General features: G+C 44.0%; 1 protein-coding gene across 1 annotated transcript in view; it reads right to left on the reverse strand.

Annotated features, from left to right (window-relative positions):
• Positions 1-2,719: 2,719 nt before the first annotated feature.
• LOC137360507 (nucleoside diphosphate kinase homolog 5-like) overlaps positions 2,720-13,721 on the reverse strand; it is a 42,661-nt gene continuing 31,659 nt past the window's right edge. The window contains exons 4-5 of the mRNA XM_068025922.1: positions 6,598-6,716; positions 2,720-2,849 (exon numbers count right to left, since the gene is read on the reverse strand). Of these exons, the coding sequence (XP_067882023.1) occupies positions 2,757-2,849; positions 6,598-6,716 (212 nt within the window). The 3' untranslated portion in view covers positions 2,720-2,756. The remainder of the gene's footprint in view (positions 2,850-6,597; positions 6,717-13,721) is intronic.

Raw genomic sequence — 13,721 nt, forward strand, 5'->3', positions numbered from 1 at the left:
GGTCTGCTTCAGTCCAGGAGCATTCTGCTTTCTGCAGGCTCTCAGTTCAAAATTGTTTGAACAATTCAGAAAACCCCAGGTTGCCAAGTGGGTTAGTCATGTGACTAACTGGTTTGACCACGTCCATTTGTGGATTGTATTGGAGCAGGGGATAGCTCCTTTGTTCCAAGGACTGTGTTAATATGCAAAAATGTCTTTCCAGCCAGGGGTCTGGCAACCCCTTGTCACAGGCCTTCTCTTCGTCCCAGCAACAATTTGAACTTTAATGTCTATGTGGCAAAATTAATGTGCCTCATTCTTGGCAAGTGGGGGCCTGCATGATAAAGGAAAATATTAGCAAGGGCAAATCTGGGCCCACTACAGGCAGAGACAGGAGAATTTATAATGGGGAATAAGGAAATGGCAGAGAAACTAAACAAATGCTTTGTGTCTGTCACGGAGGAAGATAAGAAAAAACCTACCAGGAATACTAGCGAGAATGAGAAACTGAAAGAAATTATCCTTAGTAAAAACAAGTAGTACTGGAGAAATGAATGGGACTGAAAGTTGATAAATCCCCTGGACCTGATCTACATTCCAGAGTGTTGAAAGAGGGTGGCTGTAGAGATAGTGGATGCATTGGTGATCATCTTCCAAAATTCTATAGATTCTGGAGTGGTTCCTGAAGATTGGAAGGTAGCAAATGTAATCCCACTATTTAATAAGGGAAGGAGAGAGAAAATGGGGAACTACAGATCTGTTAACCTGACATCAGGTTAGAGAAAATGCTAGAATCTATCATAAAGGATGTGATAGCTGGACACTTAAAATAATAGTAGGATTGGGCAGAGCCAACAGGGATTTATGAAAGGGAAATCCTATTTGACAAACCTGTTGGAGATCTTTGAGGATGTACCTGGCAGAATAGATAAGGGGGAACCAGTGGATGTGGTGTATTTGGATTTTCAGAAGGCTTTCGATAAGGTCCCACACAGATGGTTAGTAACGTGTGGAACCTGTTACCACAAGGGAGTGGTTGAGACTAATAGGGTAGACGCATTTAGGGGGAGGTTAGGTAAGCATATGAGGGAGAAGGGAATAGGAAGTTACAAAGGAACATAGGAGCAGGACATTCAGCCCCTTGAGCCTGCCCCACCATTCAATACGATCATGGCTGATCATCCACTTCAATGCCTTTTTCCCACATTATCCTCATATCCCCTGATGTCATTGGTATTTAGAAATCTGTCAATCTCTGCTTTAAACATACTCAATGACTGAGCTTCCACAGCCCTCTGGGGTAGAGAATTCCAAAGATTCACAACCCTCTGAGTAAAGAAATTTCTCCTCATCTCTGTCCTAAGTGGCTTCCCCCTTATTTTGAAATTGTGTCCCCGGTTCTAGACTCTCCAATGTTTCCAGGGGAAACATCTTAGCTGCATCCACCATGTCTATCCCTTTTTAAGTATTTTGTAGGTTTCAATGATATCACCTCTCATTCATCAAAACTCTTGAAAATACAGGCCCCATTTCCCCAATCTCTCTTCATAGGACAGTCCCGCCATCCCGGGAACAAGTCTGGTCAACCTTCGTTGCACTCTCTCAATGGCAATAATATCCTTCCTAAGGTAAAGGGACCCAAACTGCACACAGTACTCCAGGTGCGGTCTAACCAAGATTCTATACAATTGAAGCAAGACTTCACTATTCCTATACTCAAATCCTCTTGCAATACCATTAGCCTTCCTCCAATGATAGAGTTAGAGGAGGAGGCTCAAGTGGAATATAAACACTGACATGGTTGGGCTGTATATCCTATGTAATTCTGTATAATGGTTGATACTTTTTGCACAGGGTTAAAATCTAACATTGATGTGAATTTAGATGAGAGGTATGTCAAATCAACTGTTCAGGTGTATAAAGGTTGGGAGTAATCCTGTCAATTGGATGAAAATTACCAGGTGCCCAAATGCCATTTATGTGCTATCAGTAGGAAATGAAAGACTGAATTAATTGCCAATTTCTTATATACTTTAAATTGGTACAAGCACATTGGTATCTATTTATGAATTGATCAGGAACAGCACGTTGTTAACAAGTACAATTGTTGCACTAGTTTGTACATACTCAGGAGGAAGGGGGAAAAACGAGTGTATGCTTCTGATAACTGGAAATGTGAATTTCCCCAGTGTCTTCACAACCTTGGGACATTCTGCAGCACATCACAGCTAATAAGGTACTTTTGCAGTGTATTCACCACTGTAACGTATGAAAAGCACAACATGATTTTAGTGATATTGGTTGAGGGATAAATATCAGCAGGAAATCGGGGAGAAATCCCCAGCTCTTCATTGAAATGGTAACCAGGTGATCTTTTGAGTCCACTCGAGAGGGCAGATGGGTCTTCAGTCCTATCTGAAAGACGGCACCTCTGACAGTGCAGTGCTCTCCCAGATTATGTCGTCATTATCGTGCGTGGGACCTTGCTGTGCATAGTTTACCTATCACTTTTGAAGTGCTTTGGGACACGTGACCTGGAGTGCACCAGAAAATCCCAGGCTTCAGCTCCGTCTACACTCCAATTCTCACAGACAAGCATGGAAACAAACAAAATGTTTTACACGATCATGTAAATAATTCAACAAAACCTGAGTCAACTTACAGCAGAAATTTAATAGCAATAATAATTTGGAAATGTGGCAGACGCCTTAAAGTTGGAAACAAACCAGCCCACCAAGTGCTTGACTCAATGGTAGACCCTCTGGTAGTGTGCAGTTTCAGAAGGTGCACTCTGGAGGTTCCTGCACCTCACCCTCCTTTATGGAGGGACGATTGGGATTGTGTGCCAGGAGCCAGTCTGCCAGCCAAATCTGTAACAGAAAGTAAAGCGAGCAGAGTTATAGCTTGTTAGTCCTCTGAAACGTCTTTCCTCCATCGAGTGCCCTTCATAGCATGGCTAAGGGTGGGACACCAAACCATACAAAGCCAATGGTCCCAGGTTCAATCCCGGGCTCTGCAGCTATCGCGGTGTAATTGACCTCAATTCCTTATTAGAATCTTCCAGCACAGCAGGAGGCCATTCAGCCTGTCACGCCTGTGCTGGCTCTTTGAAGGAGCTATCCAATTGAGTCCCGCGCCCCAGCTTTTTCTCCGCGACCCTGCAAATGGCGGGGGAGGGGAGGGAGTGAGAATCTCTTCTTCTCTGTCCCTGCTATTGAGAAGAGAACTCATGGCACTATTTTGCAGAAGAGCAGGGGAGATCTGCCCAGTGTCCTGGTCAATACTTATCCCTCAATCACCATCACAAAAACCGATTATCTGGTCATTAACACAACAGTGACTACACTTCAAAAAGTACAGCAATGGCTCTGAAGCACTTTGGAATGTCTTGTGGTCATGAAAGGCACTACAGAAATGAAGTCTTTTTCTTTTTTTAAGACAGCGGAGAGTGGAATTAGGCCAGATGCAAGTCGGGCGTCTGACCCCTAATCTACCCTGTTCCCCCGAGCTGCAGTAGGTTAAATTACCTCACAGAATTGCAGGACCCCCACCCCCAGGATATATTCTCATATGAAGACCTGGGGGGAGTGTGTACACAAAGTTTTGAATGTGGAAGGACAAGTTGAAAAGACTGTTGAAAAGCGTATCAACAGAGGCATATACAAAAGCAAGGAAGTTATGCTGAACCTTTAACTGTTTAAGCCTCAGTTGTGTTCAGTTTTGGGCTCCGCACTTTTGGAAGGATGTCAAGGCCTTGGAGAGGGTGCAGAGGATATTTACCAGAATGGTACCAGGGATGAGGGACTTCAGTTAATGTGGAGCGGCTGGAGAAGCTGGGATTGTTCTCCTTAGAGCAGAGAAGGTGAGGAGGAGATCTGATAGAATGTACAAAATCATGAATGGCTTTGATATAGTAAACAAGGAGAAACTGTTTCCATCGGCTGAAGGGTCAGTGACCAGAGGACACAGCTTTAAGGTGAGCAAAGTTACAGCTCCTGGAATAAAAGGGACGGAAGCAACATGGATAGGAAATTGGCTGAGTGACAGGAAACAGAGACTAATGGTTAATGGATGTTTTTCAGGCTGGAGGAAGGTTTGTAGTGGAGTTCCTCAGGGGTCAGTGTTGGGACCCTTGCTTTTCCTGATATATATTAATGACCTAGACCTTGATGTACAGGGCACAATTTCAAAGTTTACAGATGATACGAAACTTGGAAGCAGAGTGAACTGTGAGGAGGATAGTGTAGAACTTCAAAAGGACATAGACAAGTTAGTGGAATGGGCAGACAGGTGGGAGATGAAGTTCAATGCAGAAAAATGTGAAGGAATTCATTTTGGTAGAAAGAACATGGAGAGACAATATAGAATAAAGGGTACAATTCTAAAGGGGGTGCAGGAGCAGTGGGACCTGGGTGTAAATGTGCATAAGTCATTGAAGGTGTCGGTATAGGTTGAGAAAGTGGTTAATAAAGCATTCAGTATCCTGGGCTTTATTAATAGGGGCATAGAGTACAAGAGAAAGGAGGTTATGTTAAACTTGTGGCCTCAGCTGGAGTATTGCGTCCAGTTCTGGGTGCCGCACTTTAGGAAAGATGTGAGAGCATTGGAGAACGTACAGAAAAGATTCACGAGAATGGTTCCAGGGATGAGGAATTTCAGTTACAAAGACAGGTTGGAGAAGTTGGGAGTGTTTTCTTGGAGAATAGAAGGCTGAGAGGAGATTCGATAAAGGTATTCAAAATCATGAGGGGTGTGTTCCCACTTGTCAGGCAAACCCCACCTGCCAAGACTGAGGCACACATTATTTCACTACATGAACATTAAAACTTAAAAAATTGCCATCTCTGACTAGAAGGATATTTGCATTGTACCAGACAATGTGGAAACAAAGGGAGTCAGTCCCAGTTCCTCCAATACACAGAAGTAGTCAGACCAGTTTTGGTCACATGACTAACTGGCTGTTGCAGAGTTTTGAACTCCCAACAAAGGAATTGCCAGGCAGAATGCTGTGTGCTCATGGACTGAGAACATGTCCTCTGCCTGACTGTTCATCTCTCAAGGAACTGAAACCATTGAAGGCACATAAACTCAGGGAAAGAAAAGGCTTCCTACGTGAACGAGGTTTTTAGAAGACTACGGGGCTCCAATGAAACACCAGAGCATATCTTCAATCAAGGACTACAGTGAGCCCGAGAAACAGTAACAAGATATTGCCTCAAACTGTTCCACTTATCTTTTCCTCTATCTTTTCTACCCCTAACTGCATGTTTATATCACGTGTACATGCTAGGGTGAGCACATCGTATATCTACAGGCGTGAACCGGATTAGGGTGTAAGTTTCAGGGTTAATAAATTTCATCTTTCTGCTTTAAACCAAAGAAAGCCTGCTTGTGTTCAGTTCTTTGCCTTATAATTGGAAACTGTGAACAAGGAGTCACAAAAAGGGGAGCTCAAAACACAGTGTGTTTAAAATTAAACCCTGTTACAATCTGACCAGGTGAAGACAGCAAGAGACCCCTAGACATTGCACGTAACACCACTCATGAACTGTTCCCACTCATGAAAGGAGACAGGTTTAAAGTAATTGGCAAAAGATGCAAAAGAGACATGAGGAAAAATGTTTTCATGCAGTGAGTGGTTAAGGTCTGGAATGCACTGCCAGAAAGTGTGGTGGAGGCAGGTTCAATTGAAGTATTCAAAAGGGAATTAGACTATTATATGAAAAGGAAGAATGTGCAGGATTACAGTGAGAAGGCAGGGGAATAGCACTAAGTGAAGTGCTCATTTGGAGAGCCGGTGCAGACACAATGGGCCAAATGGCCTCCTTCTGTGCTATAACAATTCTGTGATTCTGTGAATGGCAAAAGAAGCAGAGGTGGTGTGAGGAGTTTTAAAAAAATTTTACACAGCAAATTGTTACCATCTGCCTGAAAGATAGTGGAAGCAGACTCAATAGTAACTTCGAGAAGGCAATTGGATAAATACTTCCAGGCAACACATTTACAGCATGGGGAGCACTTGGGTAAGAGTGATCATCGTATCATAAGGTTTAGACTAGTTGTGCAGAAAAGCAAGAAACATAATCAAGTAGACAGTCTAGATTGGAAGGAGGCTATTTCAATGCGATGAGAAGGGATCTAGCCAGGGTAGAATGGAACCAAAGACGGGCAGGAAGAGCTGTATCGGAACAATGGGTTATCTTTAAGGAAGAGGTGTTTCAGGTACAGGCTTCATAAGGAAATTGGATGGGCAGTTGAAGGAAGTAAGCTTGCAGGGCTACAGGGATTGATCGGGGAGAGTGGGACTGAATAGCTCTGTGGAGAGCAGCCACCGACTCGATAGTCCAAGCGATACTCCTACTCGATAGTGTAGGATTGTGTCAATAATGACTGTGCTGTATATGACTCTATGGCTGTGGGATAGAACAGGGATATCTCTGCCAAAGAGCTGGCACAGGCACGATGGCCTTCTGTGCTTCATTGTTTTGTGATTCCATGAAACAATAGCATTCATTGTCCTTCATTTCGATAAATACTTCCCAAGCATCATTGTAGCCAGCCCAACTGCATAATCTCAGCCTACACCCAGTCTGCCGCTGCCCACTGATAGGTACTTACAATCGGCTTGGCAGGTTTCTGCTGGCACATTTCAGTCAGTCCAATGAGCAGTGTGGGATTTACAAACTTGCTAAGGTAGTCTTCTGCAGCTTGGCCAGCTGGAAATGGCTCAATGGTAACTGTAGGTATTGAGAAAACATGCTGCAAATATTAGCCAGCATTTCTGTGACATAGCACTGTAAACCCTAATCATCGAGACAAAGTTTAAAGTCTTGAAATCCTACATCAGTTTCAAGGTAGGATTGTGTCAATAATGACAATACTGAAAAGAGCCAACCCACGCACCCCCCCCGCCACCCCCACCGATTACCCAGTACAATTTGCAAAGTATTTTTTCTACCTCCTCTGTAACGCCTTCCTCTATGACTCACGGAGAATTGCCCCAGATATACATGGTGCTACTCCGATCATGTCAAGAGTTAAAAGGGTTGCCAGCTGCACAGCCACAAATGGGCTTTAGTGTGGGGCAAACATCTGATGCAAAATCCGTGCCCCCACTAATATCAGGAATCAACAGTTTAACTCTAACTCTTCATAGTGTACAGAATGACAGTGAATCTACACTCTAACTCTTCATGGTGTGGAGAATGACAGTGAATCTACACTCTAACTCTTCACGGTGTACAGATTGACAGTGAATCTACACTCCAACTCTTCCCAGTGTACAGAATGACAGTGAATCTACACTCTAACTCTTCATGGTGTGGAGAATGACAGTGAATCTACACTCTAACTCTTCCCAGTGTACAGAATGACAGTGAATCTACACTCTAACTCTTCATGGTGTGGAGAATGACAGTGAATCTACACTCTAACTCTTCATGGTGTGGAGAATGACAGTGAATCTACACTCTAACTCTTCACGGTGTGGAGAATGACAGTGAATCTACACTCTAACTCTTCATGGTGTACAGAATGACAGTGAATCTACACTCTAACTCTTCCCAGTGTACAGAATGACAGTGAATCTACACTCTAACTCTTCATGGTGTGGAGAATGACAGTGAATCTACACACTAACTCTTCATGGTGTGGAGAATGACAGTGAATCTACACTCTAACTCTTCATGGTGTGGAGAATGACAGTGAATCTACACTCCAACTCTTCCCAGTGTACAGAATGACAGTGAATCTACACTCTAACTCTTCATGGTGTGGAGAATGACAGTGAATCTACACTCTAACTCTTCCCAGTGTACAGAATGACAGTGAAGCAACACTCTAACTCTTCACGGTGTACAGATTGGCAGTGAATCTACACTCTAACATTCCCAGTGTACAGAATGACAGTGAATCTACAATCTAACTCTTCAAGGTGTACAGATTGACAGTCAATCCACACTCTAACTCTTCATGGTGTGGAGAATGACAGTGAATCTACACTCGAACATTCCCAGTGTACAGAATGACAGTGAATTTACAATCTAACTCTTCATGGTGTACAGAATGACAGTGAATCTACACTCTAACTCTTCACTGTGTACAGAATGGCAGTGAATCTACACTCTAACTCTTTACAGTGTACAGAATGGCAGTGAATCTACACTCTAACTCTTCACTGTGTACAGAATGACAGTGAATCTACACTCTAACTCTTCACGGTGTGGAGAATGATAGTGAATCTACACTCTAACTCTTCACAGTGTAGAGAATGACAGTGAATCTACACTCTAACTCTTCACGGTGTGGAGAATGATAGTGAATCTACACTCTAACTCTTCACAGTGTAGAGACTGAGAGTGAATCTACACTCTAACTCTTCACGGTGTGGAGAATGATAGTGAATCTACACTCTAACTCTTCACGGTGTGGAGAATGACAGTCAATCTACACTCTAACTCTTCACGGTGTGGAGAATGATAGTGAATCTACACTCTAACTCTTCACGGTGTGGAGAATGACAGTCAATCTACACTCTAACTCTTCACGGTGTGGAGAATGACAGTGAATCTACACTCTAACTCTTCACGGTGTGGAGAATGACAGTCAATCTACACTCTAACTCTTCACGGTGTGGAGAATGACAGTGAATCTACACTCTAACTCTTCACGGTGTGGAGAATGACAGTCAATCTACACTCTAACTCTTCATGGTGTACAGATTGACAGTGAATCTACACTCTAACTCTTCACGGTGTGGAGAATGATAGTGAATCTACACTCTAACTCTTCACGGTGTGGAGAATGACAGTGAATCTACACTCTAACTCTTCACAGTGCACAGAATGACAGTGAATCTACACTCTAACTCTTCAGTGTACAGAATGACAGTGAATCTAACTCTTCCCAGTGTACAGAATGACAGTGAATCTACACTCTAACTCTTCACGGTCTACGGATGACAGTGAATCTACACTCTAACTCTTCCCAGTGTACAGAATGACAGTGAATCTACACTCTAACTCTTCCCAGTGTACAGATGACAGTGAATCTACACGCTAACTCTTTACAGTGTAGAGAATGACAGTGAATCTACACACTAACTCTTCACAGTGCACAGAATGACAGTGAATCTACACTCTAACTCTTCACAGTGTAGAGAATGACAGTGAATTTATAATCTTCGATCTGCCGGGAATTACAATGTATGTACACACTGAAACTGCAAATGCAGAGAATGACAGCGAATCTACACTCCAACACGTCACAGTGTAGAGAATGACAGTGAACTTATAATCTTCGATCTGCCGGGAATTACAATGTATGTACACACTGAAACTGCAAATGCAGAGAATGACAGCGAATCAACACTCTAACTCTTCACGGTGTACAGATGACAGTAAATCACACTCGAACTCTTCACAGTGTAGAGAATGACCGTGAATCTACACTCTAACTCTTCACTGTGTCAGCAAAATCACTGAATCTACACTCTAACTCTTTACAGTGTACAGAATGACAGTGAATCAACACTAACTCTTCACAGTGTACAGAATGACAGTGAATCTGCACTCTAACTCTTCACGGTGTAGAGATGACAGTGAATCTACACTCTAACTGTTCATGGTCGAGAGAAAGACAGTGAATCTACACTCTAACTCTTCACTGTGTAGAGATGACAGTGAATCTACAATCTAACTCTTCACAGTGTAGAGAATGACAGTGAATCTACACTCTAACTCTTCACTGTGTAGAGAATGACAGTGAATCTGCACTCTAACTCTTCACGGTGTAGAGATGACAGTGAATCTACACTCTAACTCTTCACGGTGTAGAGATGACAGTGAATCTACACTCTAACTCTTCACTGTGTAGAGAATGACAGTGAATCTACACTCTAACTCTTCACTGTGTAGAGAATGACAGTGAATCTACACTCTAACACTTCACTGTGTAAAGAATGACAGTGAATCTACAGCCTAACTCTTCACGGTGTACAGATTGACAGTGAATCTACACTCTAACTCTTCACGGTGCAGAGATGACAGTGAATCTACACTCTAACTCTTCCCAGTGTACACAATGACAGTGAATCTGCACTCTAACTCTTCACAGTGTAGAGATGACAGTGAATCTACACTCTAACTCTTCACGGTGTAGAGATGACAGTGAATCTACACTCTAACTCTTCACTGTGTTGAGAATGACAGTGAATCTACACTCTAACTCTTCACTGTGTAGAGAATGACAGTGAATCTACAGCCTAACTCTTCACGGTGTAGAGAATGACAGTGAATCTACACTCTAACTCTTCACGGTGCAGAATGACAGTGAATCTACACTCTAACTCTTCCCAGTGTACAGAATGACAGTGAATCAACACTCTGAACTCTTTACAGTGCAGAGAATGACTGTGAATCTACACTCTAACTCTTTACAGTGTAGAGAATGACAGTGAATCTACACTCGAACTCTTTGCAGTGTAGAGATGACAGTGAATCTACACTCTAACACTTCCCAGTGGACAGAATGACAGTGAATCAACACTCTGAACTCTTTACAGTGCAGAGAATGACTGTGAATCTACACTCTAACTCTTTACAGTGTAGAGAATGACAGTGAATCTACACTCTAACTCTTCCGTGTACAGAAGACAGTGAATCTACACTCGAACTCTTTGCAGTGTAGAGATGACAGTGAATCTACACTCTAACACTTCCCAGTGGACAGAATGACAGTGAATCAACACTCTGAACTCTTTACAGTGCAGAGAATGACAGTGAATCTACACTCTAACTCTTTGCAGTGTAGAGATGACAGTGAATCTACTCTCTAACACTTCCCAGTGTACAGAATGACAGTGAATCTGCACTCTAAGTCTCCAAGGTGTCGTGAATGACAATGAATCTACAGTCGAACTATTCATGGTCGAGAGAAAGAAAGTGAATCTACACTCTAACTCTTCACTGTGTCAGCAATGACAGTGAATCTACACTCTAACTCTTCACTGTGTCGAGAATGACAGTGAATCTGCAGCCTAACTCTTCACGGTGTAGAGAATGACAGTGAATCTACACTCTAACTCTTCACTGTGTTGAGAATGACAGTGAATCTACACTCTAACTCTTCACGGTGTGGAGAATGACAGTGAATCTACACTCTAACTCTTCACTGTGTCGAGAATGACAGTGAATCTGCAGCCTAACTCTTCACAGTGTGAGGAATGACAGTGAATCTACACTCTAACTCTTCACGGTGTAGAGAATGACAGTGAATCTACACTCTAACTCTTCACAGTGTGAGGAATGACAGTGAATCTACACTCTAACTCTTTTCTTTCTTTTGGGCCTCCTTATCTCGAGAGACAATGGATACGCGCCTGGAGGTGGTCAGTGGTTTGTGAAGCAGCGCCTGGAGTGGCTATAAAGGCCAATTCTGGAGTGACAGGCTCTTCCACAGGTGCTGCAGAGAAATTTGTTTGTTGGGGCTGTTGCACAGTTGGCTCTCCCCTTGCGCCTCTGTCTTTTTTCCTGCCAACTACTAAGTCTCTTCGACTCGCCACAATTTAGCCCTGTCTTTATGGCTGCCCGCCAGCTCTGGCGAATGCTGGCAACTGACTCCCACGACTTGTGATCAATGTCACACGATTTCATGTCGCGTTTGCAGACGTCTTTATAACGGAGACATGGACGGCCGGTGGGTCTGATACCAGTGGCGAGCTCGCTGTACAATGTGTCTTTGGGGATCCTGCCATCTTCCATGCGGCTCACATGGCCAAGCCATCTCAAGCGCCGCTGACTCAGTAGTGTGTATAAGCTGGGGGTGTTGGCCGCTTCAAGGACTTCTGTGTTGGAGATATAGTCCTGCCACCTGATGCCAAGTATTCTCCGAAGGCAGCGAAGATGGAATGAATTGAGACGTCGCTCTTGGCTGGCATACGTTGTCCAGGCCTCGCTGCCGTAGAGCAAGGTACTGAGGACACAGGCCTGATACACTCGGACTTTTGTGTTCCGTGTCAGTGCGCCATTTTCCCACACTCTCTTGGCCAGTCTGGACATAGCAGTGGAAGCCTTACCCATGCGCTTGTTGATTTCTGCATCTAGAGACAGGTTACTGGTGATAGTTGAGCCTAGGTAGGTGAACTCTTGAACCACTTCCAGAGCGTGGTCGCCAATATTGATGGATGGAGCATTTCTGACATCCTGCCCCATGATGTTCGTTTTCTTGAGGCTGATGGTTAGGCCAAATTCATTGCAGGCAGACGCAAACCTGTCGATGAGACTCTGCAGGCATTCTTCAGTGTGAGATGTTAAAGCAGCATCGTCAGCAAAGAGGAGTTCTCTGATGAGGACTTTCCGTACTTTGGACTTCGCTCTTAGACGGGCAAGGTTGAACAACCTGCCCCCTGATCTTGTGTGGAGGAAAATTCCTTCTTCAGAGGATTTGAACGCATGTGAAAGCAGCAGGGAGAAGAAAATCCCAAAAAGTGTGGGTGCGAGAACACAGCCCTGTTTCACACCACTCAGGATAGGAAAGGGCTCTGATGAGGAGCCACCATGTTGAATTGTGCCTTTCATATTGTCATGGAATGAGGTGATGATACTTAGTAGCTTTGGTGGACATCCGATCTTTTCTAGTAGTCTGAAGAGACCACGTCTGCTGACGAGGTCAAAGGCTTTGGTGAGATCAATGAAAGCAATGTAGAGGGGCATCTGTTGTTCACGGCATTTCTCCTGTATCTGACGAAGGGAGAACAGCATGTCAATAGTCGATCTCTCTGCACGAAAGCCACACTGTGCCTCAGGGTAGACGCGCTCGGCCAGCTCCTGGAGCCTGTTCAGAGCGACTCGAGCAAAGACTTTCCCCACTATGCTGAGCAGGGAGATTCCACGGTAGTTGTTGCAGTCACCGCGGTCACCTTTGTTTTTATAGAGGGTGATGATGTTGGCATCGCGCATGTCCTGGGGTACTGCTCCCTCGTCCCAGCACAGGCATAGCAGTCCATGTAGTGCTGAGAGTATAGCAGGCTTGGCACTCTTGATTATTTCAGGGGTAATGCTGTCCTTCCCAGGGGCTTTTCCGCTGGCTAGGGAATCAATGGCATCACTGAGTTCCGATTTGGTTGGCTGTATGTCCAGCTCATCCATGACTGGTAGAGGCTGGGCTGCATTGAGGGCAGTCTCAGTGACAGCATTCTCCCTGGAGTACAGTTCTAGGTAGTGCTCAACCCAGCGGTCCATCTGTTTGCGTTGGTCAGTGATTATGTCCCCCGATTTAGATTTGAGGGGGGTGATCTTCTTGATGGTTGGCCCAAGAGCTCTCTTCATGCCATCATACATTCCTCTGATGTTTCCGGTGTCTGAGGCCAGCTGAATATGACTGCATAGGTGTTGCCAGTAGTCGTTTGCGCAACGCCTATCTAACTCTTTACAGTGCAGAGAATGAAAGTGAATCAACACTCTGAACTCTTTACAGTGCAGAGAATGACAGTGAATCTACACTCTAACTCTTCACTGTGTACAGATGACAGTGAATCTACACTCTAACACTTCCCAGTGTACAGAATGACAGTGAATCTGCACTCTCACTCTTCAAGGTGTCGTGAATGACAATGAACCTACACTCGAACTATTCATGGTCGAGAGAAAGACAGTGAATCTACACTCTAACTCTTCAAGGTGTCGTGAATGACAATGAATCTACACTCGAACTCTTCATGGTCGAGAGAAAGACAGTGAATCTAC

Source organism: Heterodontus francisci, unplaced genomic scaffold, assembly GCF_036365525.1.
Source record: "Heterodontus francisci isolate sHetFra1 unplaced genomic scaffold, sHetFra1.hap1 HAP1_SCAFFOLD_726, whole genome shotgun sequence".
Lineage (NCBI taxonomy): Eukaryota > Metazoa > Chordata > Chondrichthyes > Heterodontiformes > Heterodontidae > Heterodontus > Heterodontus francisci.